Below are 17,681 nucleotides of genomic sequence, written 5' to 3'. Positions count from 1 at the left end.
TCTGCATCCATCAACATTTGCATCGTAGATCCTTTTAGTCGTTCTTTCGCTGTCCATTCGCTCTACATGTCCAAACCAACGCAGCACCCCTTTCTTAATTCTGTCAATAATGCATGTCTCAGCCTTACACACTTCACGGATCTCGACATTCGTGCACCTATCATACATCGTTTTACCACACATTCGCCTGAGGGATCGCATCTCGACAGCATTCAACCTACTTTCATCATTATTTTTCCAATTCCATACTTCGCTCCCATAGATTAGAGTTGGAACTAGAACTCCGTTGTGAACTGCTAGTTTAGCCTCCTGCGATAAACATTTGTTTGCCAAAGTAGATTTTAGTGCACCGTTCACCCTGTTCCCGGCGCTCACCCTCCTTTCAATATCTTTATCGGCCTTTCCGTCCCCAGTAAACAGTAAACGTAAGACCTTACCGTTCATATAACGGACGATGGAACTAGGCAGCATTTGTTTTACCAACGCAGTGGTCTAAGCACCACGGGTGCGGACAAGGGTATGATAATGATGATAGTGAAGTGGTTATATATTGATTTTTACATAAATTTGTACAATATTTCATGTTCACCTTACGAGAGATTGAACTTAGGGACCTAAAGCATGGTAGTCGGTTGCACTCACCACATGATGATGTGAATGGTATATCATTGTTGCAAAGTTACAAGCTGCAGCCTATTTCTCGAATTGTACGAGTATAATATGCAAACTAGAAATGTAGTCTAATTTGAAACACGATGCAAATCAAATGCAAGATATGAGAAAACCATTGATTTGCGCATTAAGTTTGATATCAATTGATGTTAATTGATAGAACTATATTATTGATCCAAGGATCATGTTTTTTATTACTTTACACCGCCATTTATAAATTCTGTAGAAAAAAAAGTATGTTGGAGAATTTGGCTCAATTAAATAGGCTCAAAAAATTAAGTATTGCAAGCGTATTTATGATACCTAGATTGTGTGACGGATAGTGGTGTATAACATAAAGATAACAATAAGTATCAGTTGGTTTCCTGTCAACTTTGTGTCCCTGGCTACAGTTCTACTTTTTCAAATCTTCCACATCTTTTATATTTCTATTATAAACTGTATAGTGCCTTTAGACCACTACCTTTAATCTGCAATAGAAAACTTTTTTCTATTTTCTGTTGAAAGCTTTGAAGTCACCGCTTTAGAGACCGCTCCCTTCACGCCCAAGGTATGTTGATGACAAATTTGCGGTTTGGGGCCACCCTCCGGAGAAAATTATTATTCTAAAGGAAAAATAAACGCAATAAAAAATACTTGTATTTATTTCGTTAAACGACATTTCAAACCAATTCACGTCCAATAAATAAAATTAGGAATGTTTTAAACAATAACTTGTTAATATTTTGACTACTACTTACAACACAAAGTGACCTTCCAAAAATACTCGTGAGATCAATTGACCTTATATTTATTATTATTTTTCTTATCCAAGTAGGATAAATATTCTTTCTGGGAGGTTTTCTTTGCAAAACAGAGTCTGAAAGCGAATCGCACCACGAGGAAGATGAATCCAAAAACGGAAAGAAGAATAAATGCGAAGAAAGCCAGGACATCCAGGTTGTACAGTTGGTAGGTGTTGAGGTCCAGAGCAGGAGAACGGAGCCTCCTCCCTTTGTAGCGAGCCACGTACTCTACCGTATCAGCGGCCACCTTTAGGGGTGGTGCGCGATCATGCCACTGGGCTGAAAGGCTTTTTGCTGACTGCCGTATCCTGAAAAAACAACAAACGAAAATGATAGTGATTGAGGTTGGAGACTTGATTTCAGTCAAGGTTGACATATTTATTTTTTTAATTCATAGAACATTGTGACTAGGATCCGTAATAAGATATTGATCATCTTCACTTCTTCACAAATATAGTAGAACCTAAGATACACTGCAATTCGTCTGTTGATTTATTGTCCAATAAGAAATCAACGATGATGACCCGGAAACCCTGCTAGTTCGCTTGAAATAACATAAGTGTCTTCCCACTAATGATGACCCGCCTATGCAAAATGTTTGTGTTAAAACGTAATTGTTAAAATGAAGTAAATATATATGCTTACTCTGGGGACAAAACTCTGGTCAAGGCTTTATAAAAAGTATCCTTGGTCACATCTCGATACAGGACTCTGTCTCCTAACCCCGCCTCCACTGCTGCAGCAGAATTAGTTCCCTGGTCAGCGAATACTGGGATGAAGAGCATGGGAACTCCAACATGAATAGCTTCAGTTGTTCCTAACAATCCTCCGTGGGATATAAAGGCAACAGTTTTCGGGTGACCTGGAATAAACGACATAAAAGTTTTGTTGCAGATTTTTCACATTACTTGAAAAGATAATAAGAAGTCTAATGCTTAGCCAAAGTGGCGAGTGTTTTGCGGATCAACTCGGGCGCGGTACACTGGTGCTTTTGCCACGCCCGTGCGGTCACTATAGACACTACCCTTATTACCATATATATGTTTGAGTTCACCGCGTCCACGGCGCGCTGCGAAACACTCGCCACTATGGCCAAGCACTATAAGTGACTTACAAGAAAAAAAATCCATTTCAAGTTCGCAAAGTTTATTCTTCAATAAAATACATGATTAGTAAAATTTTAAAGGACTATTTTTTTTTTTTTAATATAAATATTAATTAAGTTAACTTCGAAGGAAATATTTTAAAACAATCATTTTAATGTTGTGGTTAAAAATGATTTTTTATTTAAAGAAATAAATATTTTTTCAATATTTTTTTTTAGTAAAAAACAAATAATTCGGATCTTGGTGACGGTTTCTTTTTAAATAACATATTATTACGATTCGAATGGCATATTTAACTCAAAACTGTAATTTTTCGGGTGAACGGCGACGATATAATATAATAAATAATCTGTTTCTGAAAAGCATGTTTACTGGGGATGAAATGACTGAGAAAAATATTGAAAGTAACGAGAGTGCCGGGAACTGAGTGATCGATCCACTTAAATCAACCTTGACAAGTAAATGTATGTCGCAGGTGGCAAAATTTGCAGTTCACAATAAAGTCCTGGTGCCGACCCGTATGAACGGAATGTGTGTGGAATTGGAAAAACAAAGATGAAAATATCCTGAATACAGTCGAAATGCTCGAGATCTCTCAGGCGAATGTGTAGTAAATCAAGTACGTCAAGATCAGTACATTATGTTAGGCTGAGATAAGTACTATCGACAAAATGTAGAAAGGAGTTCTGAGTCGGTATGGACATGTATAGCGAATAGACAGCAAAGAATGGCCAGAAAGATTCACTTTGCGAATTTCGATTGTTGCAGAAATCGAAGAAGACCGAGAAAGACATGGCATGACCAAATCCGACAAATACTTGAAGACGGACTTGTCAAATGTCGGAATAATAGGCGCGGTTGCACGAGAAGATGTATGAATGTAGAGGAAGCGAGATCTGTATGCAAAGACAGAGTGATATGGTGTTCTATACTCTTTACAGGGATAAGGCGTGATGGTTTGTTTGTTTGTAATATTGATATTCTAGGGACTAAAAAATTCAATAAAAAAATAAGTACCGCTTTTCCGCTATTTTGATAAAATGTATTTGATGTTCAAACGTTTATCTTGAAAAATATTAGTCCAAAGAAAAAAAAAATTATTACGATTTTCGGGTAAATTATTATTTCAGAGATTTTTGTAGATTTTATTTCTATAAAACCTTCAGGGACGTAATTATACACAAAAAACTGATTTTAAGCACCATTTTTTCAATATCGCGGCATGAGCGGTGGTCGTTCAAGGTCACAAACTTAAGGTTTTACTAAGGACCCTATGTCCACCGATCCTGTTAAGTTTCAAAACATTATAACCTTTTTAATAAAAAAAAGTTTAAATAGTACATACCGAACGACCTTCAACGTTCCATACTTAAATCTCGACAACCACCCGATGGATCTAAACGTGGTTCGCAGTCATGTAAAGTGTCCTAAAACAAAGCTACTCGTATTTGAAATATCTTTGAAAAACAAAAATCAGTACGTCGAATTCGTTTCTTACCGAAAATTACCGTAAAATACCGCAAATTACGGTATTTTAACGCGCCTTTTGGTCAAATTACGTAATTTTACTATAATATATACAAAATAAATTATATACAAAGACTAATGAAATACAACATTGCAGAGGTGAAACTACTTTAAACGTTATTGTTTTACAATCTCGACGTAAATAAATACATGTGTTGGCACCATTTTTACTCTGCACTCAGGGACAGAAATGCCAAAACTATTCGTGTCAAAGGAATCAGATTGTATGGCTCAATGCCTAGGTGACTAAATAAGATCAATGATCTGTTAGGTAATTTACACTCATATCTGTGTTGTCAATATTCAAATATTTTTAACGATAGTAGTTTTATCTGAAAATGCAAACATAGTCAATTGTAAATAATAAGGTGTGGTCAATGTAATCATTAACGGAATCAACACGGAATGTAAATAGAAAAAAAGATACCTGGTGATTAACTTACGTTTATAAGATTTTAAATTTAAAAGTGTATTTTATTGTAAAATCCAGATCTGACTATTTTTACAAACAGGTAAAAAGTCACGATCTCAGCTCAAGAAACAAAAGTAAATTAAAATTTCCGTTGGCAAAATATTCGTTTATTCAAGGAAGATCTTTGTAAAAATATTCAATAACCTTAAAAAAAAACGAATTCATCATCACCATCGTTTCCTTTCCGCACCTAATGGTGTCTATGGCACTGCATTGGTACACCAATTGCAGTGTATCTTGATCATTTTTGTTACATGAGAATAAAATGATCAGTCTTAAAAAATATTTAATAATTATTTTAAAAAATTAATGAATTCACTTATACCAATTTTTTCGCCAGAGTTTTAACACTAGTATTTATGAATATTTGGAAGATGCAACGGAGTAAATTAAATTTAAAGTATTCGGTATTGATAATTTAAGTATTTACTAGACACCAAACTTTTAACTTTTCATTCTATGAAAATTTCATTTTAATTATGATTATGATTATATTTTTTATTTGTTTTTGGTATAACTGAAAAAATTTAGTTGCCATAAGTCCGCTATTTAATCTTTTTTAACTTTGCTTTTTTTCACATGGTATATATTATGGTGAGTAAATATTTATTATTACACTAATCAAATTAAGCATATTGAAAACAAACCAAAAGCTGATTTAGGTACTTCTTTAAAACTGAATGTAATATAATTAATTAAAAATAACTACTATAAAAATATTACGATTTATGTCAATCAGATTTAAAATATGGTACAATTGGATTGGGATGCGCTAATGACACATTGCTCAAGCACATAACTATTGCCTAAAAATACCCAACAAAGATTATTCACAGCAAGCTCCCTCGACATATGTTTTAAAAAATAAATGTAATATCTATTAAATAAATTGAAACAAAGGTTCTACTACTATTTGCATTAACAAATTATGCATGCCTCTCATGATAGGTAAAAAAATGTTAGTATTTAGGAAATGTTTCAAAATAATGTAAAATATTTCCCTCAGCGAGAAACAGTGAGGAAATATTATTTTCAACAACAAAAATAAAAAATACCTGTATTTTGTTTTACATTATTTTTACTTTCTTTTACAATTCATATTGAACGTGTTATCAATAAATCCTTAAAACTTCTTGGATTTATTAACACAAGCACAGCTGACTTCAAAAATATCAATACCCTAAAAACTCTCTTCTGTTCCCTAGTTCGCCCGCACCTAGAGTATTCCTCTGTTATCTGGTCTCCATCTTATGATGTTCACATCAAGAATATTGAATCAGTTCAACGTCGATTTTTGGGAAAAATAGGCTGGAGGTTGGGCTTATCCAGAGACCTATAAACGTACGTATAATGAGTAAGAAACTATCTTGAATATATCTTCTCTTCAAGACCGTCGAAATAAATCCGACCTTATAGTCTTATTTAAAATTCTCAACTCACTTTTTGATGCGCCTGAACTACTGAGCTTAATAAAATTAAATATCCCAACTAGAAACCTCAGACAAAACTTACTCTTTCATACCGGTAACTATAGAACTAACTATGGTTTTCATTCCCCGATGCTCAGAATTCTTAGATTTCTTTGATAACAAGTTGTCTTCTTTCAAACGATCACTGAATCAAATTCAATTATAAACACCTCTCTCCCGCTTCCACTCCCACAAAGTCTACCATAAATCAATGAGTCTTTCTAATTTTTTAAAAAAATAATTTTCTTGTATACATGTGTCCATAAAAATGCCCATTGGGCGTATATATGAATAAATAAAGATGTGTTTCTATCAAATCTTTGGTAATATAATTAAATATTTATTTAAATTGCATACACATAATGTTTTGTATACTGTTATTTACGAAACAATCGATTTACGCGATTAAACTCGACGTTTCTTGTATTCAAATAATTCCGCACATCCCAAAGTCGGATCACAGTTCTCAAAAATATTGCACTTTAGTTATTTGGACACATCGTGTTTTTTCTGCTTCTTATCCTCAACCAAAGAATGCGTGAACAGTATTATTAAGTAAGCACAGTATTGTGAAAATGCAAATTGTATTTTACTCTGGATAACAGCCAAAATATATTTGGAAGGTGGCCTTGTCTGTGACTCGGAACCTAGGTCTCATGCGTAAGAGCATGACACATATGTGTTAAATTAAATGCTGAAGAACAATAAGTTTTGCTGGGTTATACTCTTTCCGGGCTTGTACTCTTTACCGACATTTTGGATCGCAATTCAGAGTCCATCATCAGCGTTTTGTACCGTGTTGCAATCGTTTGCTGGCTACAACTCGTTTATTTGAAATCTGTGTCGCTTCACAGACTAGGTATGCTTTTATGTGATTTCTTTATAAATGATTACCAAAATGATTTAATCGCATCCCATTACCTCTGTTTATATTGTCGGGCAAAATTAACGACAAAATAGTTTGGTTTCGAATCCAAACCATCTAATTAATATTGTTTACCGGATATTGTACAGTAAAAAACCTTTTTTTTCAATTTTAAAAAACATTTTATTTTAGTAATTATTCAATTAAATTTAATTCAATTAGTATATTTAAATATTGCATTTGCATTACAAACATACATTTAATACGTACATATTATAAACAAGAAAAAAATACATGAAAGAGACTCATGTCAAAGTAGCAGGAGAATCCTGCTCCGGAAAACCCCTTCGGATACATGGAACAGATCAAAATCCAGAGCGATATTGTTTAGCATAACGGTAGCCCTTCCAACTAAGACTAATCATCTTGCCTTCGTTGTGAGAATGATGATAATGAAAATGATTTTATGTTAAACTATAATATAGAGCATATTAAGGTCTAAGGCATTAAAAATCGTCTGTGGAGATATTATTTTTTACATAATCTTGGTATGAAAACCATTTATAAGTTCAAAGTACCTTTAAACTTAACAAAGGTAAGTTTACTTATCTTCTTTTAAGTATTTTCAAGTTTTAGGGAAATTTTAATTAAGTACTTAACGAGTATTTTGTAAAACTTGGTAAATTGTGAATACTTACAAGATACACGAAATTCAATACTCGTATGCAATCAATTCAATGAAACCATATTAGAATCGTGTGAGTAGATAATGATTTAGTCTTAAGGGCATTAGGGCACACGCTCAATTTAATGTGATTATAAAAATTAGTAAAAATAATAAAGATCTTTAACTAATAAAATATTATCACTTCTTTTGTGCTATAGCAGGAAAGACGCTCAATAATTAGAGTATTTGTTAGCATATTATCACAATCAATCGAATCAAAAACCACCGTCAGTAAGCTTAGCGTCTTGGTGAGATGTTCTATTATCTGTGAGATATTCTCCACCACTAGGATTCTATTCACCCATGTAAGTAGTGGGTTCTCTTGGCTTGGCCTGTTATGGTAAAAAAAAATAAGATGACCCAACCCGCCGATTAACTCTCTTTGACTAGTTACTTTGAGCAAACCATGTGAATTAAAAAATATACAGTAATATTTCAAACATTTTTTTAGTACATATTAGATTTAACCAATTTATTGGGTCTTAAACGGGAATATAATAATAAAAACAAATATTATTCTACCCAAGTTCATAAAATATTTGCGTATTTTTACGATAATCAAAACAGAGTGCTATAAAAGCCACCTAAGATTTTTTATCGAAATAACACACTTGATATTAACCCCTAACGATTTCCGGCCATTTATGAGTAAACACTTAGTACTTGAGATCCATGTGCAAAGCGCTTATCGGTATGCACGAAGCAATTTGACGACATATGCAGCGAAATAAATGTGGTCTGATTTGTACATCAACCGTGACATTGTACGCTGAATGCAATTTAAAACAATGCTTACTATAGATAATTAGTTTGCGAAGTATTTGCAGGTGCTTCGATGCGGAAGAATTTCATGTACTTTAATATAATTTACTAGCTGGCCACAGCCGACTGTTACATGTTGGAACATTTAACCCTCCGGGTCTTATTTAATCAGACCTCTGGGCCTCAGTTAAATTAATCGGTGCCGCGATTATGAACAACTTTTTTCATCGGTATATACTGAGACGGTACAAACTAATTTTGGTATTTATGTATGAAAACTTAAAGCATCTTCGCCGGTAACTGGTAATTGAAGATGTTCAGAAAAAAAATGATCATATTCTATTTTTCATACAAAAAACTTAATTTTACTTTGTAGATTTACACTATGTGTTACATTCACTATTTTGCCCATGTTTGAACATCCATATTTCTTCAATTCTTCCATTCGTTGATTCAAGTGAAGTTAAAGAGCTGAAACCTTTATTGTTGTGAAGAGATTTATCTGACATAATAATTTCACATACTAGGCAACGCCTGAAAACAATTTTTAAATTTCTTCTTGGACCAGTTGAGTCATAACAATATTTGAGTTTGCCATAGGCAAACATAGGCAAAATGGTGAATGTTACACAGTGTGTAATGTGGCCACTTAAACCAGCCAATGACAGATCATAAGCCTTAATGAAACCAACTGGTCCAAGAAGAAGTTTAAAAATTGAAAAATTGACTTTAACTTCACTTAAATCAACAAATGGAAGAATTGAAGAAATATGGATGTTCAAACATAGGCAAAATGGTGAATGTTAAACAGCGTGTAAAGTGGCCACTTAAACCAGCCAATGACAGGTCGTAAGCTCTGTAAATGCCTAGACTTCCATATTCCCTTATTTAAGGTATTCTCTATCCCTGTTGTAATTTGTTAAACTTTATTTCATATATACCTATTCTTTAATTTGACTCGCAGGCCAAATGTCCGAGGTTCAAATCCCAATCTACCACAACTCGATTTCCATTTTTCAGCACAAGGTATTTACGACTTTTAGGAAATGGTCTGAAAATTTGAATACTTTAGTAAATATTAAGAATTCAAGTATTTCTCTTTTTTTAAATAAAAAGAAATGTTCTCTTTTAAAAATGTTATCCAGCTCTTTCGATATTTATTATGTAAGTCTTGTTCAAAACCCAATAGGATGAATTCCAGTATTTGTCTTAAAATATTTCAGCATATTCGAAAATACCGTTGAAAGAACGTCATCGTGCATCTCTTTTTCCAACTTAATTTGAGTAAAATTGAACAATAAACGACTATTCTTATAAGTTGGTACTAATCAATATTTAACTTCATGTAAACATAATCAAAGTGATTAGTAAAAATTATTGTAACGCGCTGTCTAGTTTTAAACGATCCATTACTCTAATAAACGTTAATAAGCTAGTTTCAAAATAACTGCTCTAGATCTGATCTGATCAACGCGTCTTCAAATTCTGTAAGACAAAGCGATGAAATGTAAATTCCTAGAACCCGGGTTTAAAGCACCATCTGTCAACATATCATATTGAACACATAATATAGAAACTAAAAAAATGGACCTTGAGCGATTCTTTAAATAATTTAGCTGGGAAAAAATACTGAAATGTACACGTATTATGTAGATGAATAATTGCTTTTCTTACTCATACAAAGAGCTATATTTTCTTTTGTCAATGGTCGTGACTGATCTTTGTACTCTTTTGGATATTTACACACTAGGTTGTTATAAAATACATAAGATTTGTTCACACAATGTCACTGCGCTTGAACTTTTCCGTATGGATATTGTTTGTTTTCCAATAGGTAACGATTTTTCAGTATAATCAGCATACAATTTATTTTGCAACGTGCCATAAAATGTTTGAAGGTTATTTGTATTCATAAATTTTACAAAATCTGTTTTCGACGTGCTTTTCCAAGAATAACATCAGAATGTATTTTTCGTTTTAAATTTTCCGTTCCATAACTAATGTAAGTAAGATGCATAAAATATAAGACTATGTCAATAATATGCCATTTTTTAGAATGGCTTTTGCGGATGACTAAATAATTAATGTTCGTGTTTATTAAAATGTATGATCGTGTAATAATTTTCATCAATTGGCATCGTGGCGTAGTGGTCGGTGAGAGGTCTTGGGTCCGATTCCCGACATGTTTGAAATTAAATATTTATTAAAAAGGGTGTTTTTACGCTGAAATATTTCATAGTCTCTGGACTGGTATCTGAAGCGTGAGACTGATTAATTTACTTTCATGTAACAAAAAAAATATCAAGATACCCGGCGATTGGGGTACCAATTCAGTGCCCTATGCACCATAGGTGCGAAAAGGGAATGATGATAATTAGTAATAAATTGTATTTTTAGTATTGTTAAATAAAATGCATACTTCCACTTTCCATCATGTTGTTTCCCTACCAAAGTGTATTTAAATGTAAATTTAAATGTAGAAAACAGAAAAAAATTGATTTTTAAAAATTTATTTTGTATTTGAATAAAATAGTAATATTTAGTTTCAGGAAAGTAACAATATCTATCGCAATATTTAAAAAGTAATTTTACGTCTTTTTATTTGGAAGTATTTCAAAAGCAAGATCAATGCACTTCTATACTCGAGGCTTGAGTCAAAAATATGTCTTAGTTAAATATTAGAAAGTGACAAAAGTGGTAGTATTATTCACTAACAATGGCAAAAGTATCAATTTGTTTGCTTTTCTCAATGAAGTGTGATTTCTTTAATTTTTCTGAAATAAAGCTAGTGGTATTTCAATAGATTACAATGATAAAATGCACTTTTTATCTCGATTGGTTATAAAAACAGTTCATTTCCTTTAAAATGTATTGCGAAAATTTCGCGCAGTAGAAACCGAATCTGTCAAAATGATGTATGTCAGGGTTCTCAAAAGTAAAAGTTTTGCTGGTTCCGAGTGGAGAAACGCTAACTTTAAGAATTAAAAGATAAATAACATCTCCATTACACTTTTAGGAGATATTAAAAATCGGTCTAACGCTGGTTAAAAATAACCTTGACATCAAAATATTTCGTTTTACTTGAAACCAGTTTTTTCTCTACGTCCACACACGCCATGTTTACTTTTTTACTGTTTGATATCAAACTATTTAAAATAAATTAAATTTACACTTATAAAAAATAATGTAATTAAGATACTCCCCGATTTTGTAAAAATTGTTTATTTGATGACAATCAATATTTCATAACGAAAAATAATAATTCCACTACAAAAAATAAACAAAAATCTGTTATCATCATTATTTCTCTATGCGTTCTCAGTGTCGCAGAGTATCTAAATCATTTTTGTTACATATAATTTCACGTGATCAGTCTTACGCGTCAGATACCAGTTCAGGGACAGTGTGATTGCAGTGTTAAACCATCACGTAAACAAATAAAATTTAGATCTTCCCAAGAATCGAAATCGGGACCTCCAGAACGGGAGGTGAATGCGCCGGCCACTACACTACGAGACCGATTCATCCCGCCATTTTGACCTGAAAGCTTTATACGCTCATCCAGGATTCTGGTTCGATTTCAGACGCAGAACTGGATTTTTCATCTCCCTGAAACCGAATAATTACTATCAATATATTAGCGTATATTTAATATATTATGATCAATAAATCAATCAATTATTTTTTTCCGTATTTCGTGTTCAGTATAGGTACAATACCAAAATTAACTCTTAAAAGGTTGTGTTACAAAATTCCTTTACACGCGGTGATGTAACATCGTGTTACCTCAAACAAAAGACTAAATATTTTGAAGTTCAGACATTAGAAAAAAAAACAGAACACAGAGACATGGTGTTAAATAATTCATTTTCAAGAAAGAAATATGGAAGTCTAGGCATTTACAGGGCCTATGACCTGTCATTGACTGGTTTAAGTGGCCAATTTACACACTGTGTAAGATCTACCATTCTGCCCATGTTTAAACATCCATATTTCCTCAACTCTTCCATCTGTTGACTTTTGTGAAGCAAAGGAGCTGAAACCTTTATAATGTGGTTGAGATTCATCCGGCTGAACCAAATCGCCTACTAGGCAACGCCTGAAAACAATTTCCCAATTTTTATATTTCTTTTTTTACCGGGTAGTTAATTCAACAATGTTTGAGTATGTCCAAATGCTTGCAAAATGGCTGGATCTTCTCCCTAGGGAGTTATTCATATTTAAATTAATTGCAACAGAGAGGGAAAACATTATTGAGAAGGGAATATGGAAGTCTAGGTATTTACAGGATGTTTAAACATGGGCAGAACGGTGAATGTTACACAGTGTGTAAAGTGGCCACTTAAACCAGCCAATGACAAGTCATAAGTCCTGTAAATGCGCGCAGTTCCGCTAACTGCCAATAACCGACTGATTGAATGAATTTCTTCATTTGTTTTAGTCTCTTTCATACAAACACCAGCCGCAGAACAACGTCTCTGTCTTTCTTTTTATGAGTTATTTTCTTGTGCTCTTTCTTATACGATTATGTACAGTAAAATATATTTATTGTGATATTTGGCATCACTTTTATGGGTATTTCTTCGCAAAGTAAGGATGAATATTTCCTGTATTAAAATCTAGAATATTTATCGAAAGCCGATGTGAAAATGTCAATTTGAAGATAAAAAACATGCAACTTCATTATTAAAATAAATAAGATGTATTTAATGTATGGATGTATGTTTAATATGTGCCCGTGTTTACAAATTTTGTGTTTTTTTATATATATTTTTTTTAGTGTTATATTTTCTCAATTTTTTAAATTGTTTAATTTTTTATTTATTTTATTATGCATTTCATGTTTTATTTTTATGTTATTTTGTAAACTTGCCAAACACAAGAGCTAGACTATTTTTTGGCAAGTTCAACCTTAAGTGTTCCATTTTTCTACTGAATGTATTGTTTATTTATGCTAATAAAGGTTTTTAAAAAAAAAAAAAAAAAAATATTTAGTCTTGCGCCCTATGTTAACTTGTGATACACCACAGCCACACAAGAGATAAAGATATATACAAATATCACACTGTCACACTAAAATCAACACCAAAATGTATTATGTAGCGTAATAGGTACTATAAAAATAAACAGGTACATTTTTAACCTTCCCTTCATTTACTGCAAGCATATTTCTAGTTATAATAAGGAAGTTCACCACTACGGGAAATTGGATATAAACAATGTATTCTTACGCGCGGTAAAAAGAAGAGCATTCAATTATACGGCGAAGTTTTTTGAAAATGCATGGAAAAAAAAAGATTTTAATAAAAACGAACATGACGTTGATAATTTTTCTGAATCAACCGATGATAGGAGAGTTGTAATAGATTTCCGGTTTGTCGTAATTTAACTGACGAATCAGCAGATTGATCGAGAAGAAGGGGAAGAGAATTTGAGACGTCACATGCGAATCTTTAAAAAATCATAGCGCTAAAAAATTTTTTGCTTGGTTTACAGTCTGGCAACAAGTAAAAAAAATCAAAAAAACACTTGACTTTCTCATAATATACGAGTATGCATTAAATGTACATGCATGCGATTTCTTTACTCTCTTAGTAAAATTTGTGTAAACCTATTATTGTTCTGTGTCCCTGCAATATATATGATGTGATCTATAAATAATGTGTTTTTGGAACTCTTGAATCCCAAACAAAATGAATCAAGGATTAAGCATAAAATAAATCGCACACTGAGTAGAAGACTGCTGTAGCTCAAAATTACTGATTTTACAGGAGAGCAAAAATTCAGTTTTACTATACATAAAGTTATACTTCTAAGAAAAAGTGAAAGGTTTTTCAGTAATTATTTTTTAATGTAGGATTAGGTACATCAGTTATTATTTTTGATTAAATATAAAATACATAAAAATATATACCTAATGAAAAAAATCAATCTAGAAAAGTGAGATAATTCGTATAAATTTTCAGGTATATGTAATAGAATTGTTTTGACCATGTCCATAACTCAACAACAACAAACCATTACGCCGTTTCTCCGTAGGAGTAGACAGAGAGGATAGAACGCATATCACTTTGCCTTTGCAAACAGACCTTGCTTCCTCTACATTCATACATCTTCTCATGCACGCACGCCGATTATTCCTTCTCTTGACATGTCTATCTTCAAGTATTTGTAGGACTCGATCGTGCTATGTCTTTCTCGGTCTTCCTCATTTTCTGCATCTATCAACATTCGCATGGTAGATCTTTTTAGCCGTTCTGTCCCCGTCCATTCACTCTACATGTCCAAACCAACGCAGCACCCCTCTCTTGATTCTGTCAATCATGCAAGTCTCAGCCTTACGTAGTTCACGGATCTCGACATTTGTGCACATATCATACATCGTTTTACCATACATTCACCCGAGGGATCGCATTTCGACAGCATTTAACCTACTTTCATAATTATTTTTTCAGTTCCATACTTCTCTTCCGTACATTAGAGTTGGCTAGTTTAGAACTGCTAGTTTTGCCTTCATCGACAAAATCGAAAAATTTTAAGTTTTTTAAAATTTTTTTTATTAATAAATTCCATAAAAGGTACATGTTTTTTTTTAAATTCCATACAAATCTACTTTTATACATCTAGTAAATGTTATCACTGTAACTCTCCAAAAAAGAGACTAACTCTTGTGCTTGGAGAGTGACTTACACTTTTGTAGTTGTTTATTTATAAGAATTTATATAATTTTGAATATACGATTATATGAGAAAAAAAAAACATGTTATGTAAAATGAAAAAAACATAAAATAATAATACATCCATACTAATCAACATTTAATGCAGTTTTTACACGTGTTCAAAAATTTCTTTAGATTTACTTTAAATTTATTCATTGATATATTATTTTTAGTTAATTGGGGAGCTAATTATAGTTTTTTACACCTTTGAAGACAAAACTATTTTGAAAATGTCTTGTGTGGAATTTAGGAATTTTAATATTATTTTGGTATCTGAGTGACTTATTCATCTAAAATTCTTTTATTTTTTCTTCTTTATAAATTTGTATACTGGAATTTTTTTAATAAAAAATGTCTACTGTATGAAATTTGAATTTGTTAAATAGACTTTCCGTATTGAATGTTGAGGTTTTCTTTAAAATTACTTTAATATTTTATCTTTGCGCTATTTTAAGAGGGTTTAATATATTGGCATATGCAAGACCCCATCCTATTTATTTTATTTATTTATTGTGGATAACTTATATAGCGCCATTTTCGTAATAAAATACCTCAAGGGCGCTTTACATGGTGATTCTATTGTTAAGTTAATTTAATTGAAGCTTTTAAATTTGTAATTTAATTAAAATAATTTATTTTGTTGTCACGTGCTACGGATTTATTCAAATGATTTAGAGAACACAATATCATGTTGTAACAAAGATTGTACAATTGAGTAATGAGCTATTTTTAAAATATTAACTAGTTCACTAATACAACAGTAATATTAGTTACAACGGTCTTCTACTCAGTGTACGAAATATACAATATAAACAAACTAAAATATACGTACTATGTAAATATTGCAAAGGAGACGTAAATAGCTCATATTTATCTAAGTGGATTGTTGCAGATTGACGTTTGACTCATCAATCGTCACAATCTAATTTCACAGATTTTTGCGCAATCTAGTCATTAAACGGCACACTTTTGTACGGCGAATTATTGCGCTGAACGTGATCTAGGTCTCTGTTCAGCGTATAATGATAATGGTAATTATTGTAATTGGAGTAAGTCCCGCGCGCACGATGCAGCCGGCGGTCATGCTCGATAATTTAAGTTATTCTACTGTCTACTGTTAGATTACAGACACCTACCCGAATAACCTACAGCGCATCTAACCTATATCACATAAAATCGACCAATGGTTTTAAACCAAGATACAAAAAAAATATTACTTATTAATTTGATATATTTACGTACTTACTTTTTGAAGGAAACGTTCTACTCCGTAATTAAAAAAAAACTTTTTTAATCTTAACATTTTAATGGAACCCAAATAAGTCAAAATTATTTCATGTAATAGGTAAATTCAGTGCTACGGGAAATTGATTGAAACAAATGTTTTCTTATTCGCGGTAAAAAATAAGAGCACTAAATAGGGAAATATCAGGTTTTTTTTACATTTGTAAAGTAACAACAAGGGTCTCTGAAATACAGTCCAGTAAAAAAATACTTTTAAATTCCCGAAAACAGTCATTGCATTGGCCACGCCCCTCATACCACGATTCATGTTCATTTTTAACTTTGTTCCAATCCATTCAAATTTTCATGGAACGTTGTCACGAACAACTATCAATGCCAAACGTGTCGTGGTTTTTTAGTGACTTCATGTTTACCTATTCAAATAAAAAAAAAAAATAAAAAAAAACTTTCATCAAATATCTACAGTAAGGATTAAAATCACCACGATTTAATGATATTTTAGATTTTTTTAAATACACTTAAGAAAAATACCTCTTAAAATTAAGCCATAACATAAATTGGAAAAAATGCCCACAAAGACTTCAGCGTCTGACCGTGGGCCATTCTTCTTTTAATTATTAAAAAGTTATAGTTAAAGTTAAGTTACATATAAATATGGTATGACTTGACCATGAAAAGAAAAGAAAAGAAAAGAAAAAAATAAAAGAAAAATAAAAGAAAAACCAAATTAGACCGTCAATCCGTCGGATAAATTATGTTCGCTTTGACAGTCAAAGAAATTAGAACGTAGAAGGTATCTCTAAAAACCAATTGCGGTACGAACCGTAACTTTACATTCACCCGTTGTGAAATAAGAGTTTTTTTTTTAAAACAACATATAATACTGTTATTTGTTCAAATTTTTATTTTTTGATTTGTACTTTGATTTGATTTCTGCTCGCTATCAAATTTCTTGGTTGGTACTTTTTTATTTAAAATACCATCTTCTTGGTTGATCCTTTTTTTATTTATATACCTATTACGAAAACATTACAGTGCGTTCGAATATTTGATGAGCCGGTTAATGTGTTAAAAAAGTGGTCGCCAGGTAAGAAGGCCTACGCTCACATAGTGACCGCAGTGTAAAAGATGTGTTAGCGTCGGCGTTCTTATCTGGCGACGACTTCGTTTTCGCCAGTTCGTTTTGTGTTTGTAGGCACACAAGAATAATTTGAGATTTATTGAAGATTTGAATTGACTCAACAATTGTTTAACTAATTTTCAATTTTTATGTATAATCAGTTGTGTCCATTTTTTTCAAATTTTATAATGAGCACCAAAAGTTTAATAAAA

General features: G+C 32.1%; 1 protein-coding gene across 2 annotated transcripts in view; it reads right to left on the bottom strand.

The window, feature by feature from the left end:
• Positions 1 to 1,298: 1,298 nt before the first annotated feature.
• LOC148279318 (UDP-glycosyltransferase UGT5-like) overlaps positions 1,299 to 17,681 on the bottom strand; it is a 48,175-nt gene continuing 31,792 nt past the window's right edge. For both annotated transcript variants that reach the window (XM_088230147.1, XM_088230148.1), the window contains exons 3-4: positions 2,103 to 2,319; positions 1,299 to 1,765 (exon numbers count right to left, since the gene is read on the bottom strand). In XM_088230147.1, coding sequence (XP_088086273.1) covers positions 1,447 to 1,765; positions 2,103 to 2,319 — 536 coding nt within the window. In that variant the 3' untranslated portion in view covers positions 1,299 to 1,446. The remainder of the gene's footprint in view (positions 1,766 to 2,102; positions 2,320 to 17,681) is intronic.

The sequence above is a fragment of the Micrasema longulum genome, unplaced genomic scaffold (assembly GCF_059751315.1).
Source record: "Micrasema longulum isolate JH-2025_06_02 unplaced genomic scaffold, ASM5975131v1 h1tg000732l, whole genome shotgun sequence".
NCBI classification, from domain to species: Eukaryota; Metazoa; Arthropoda; class Insecta; order Trichoptera; family Brachycentridae; genus Micrasema; species Micrasema longulum.
This window is presented reverse-complemented; position numbering and strand designations above follow the sequence as displayed.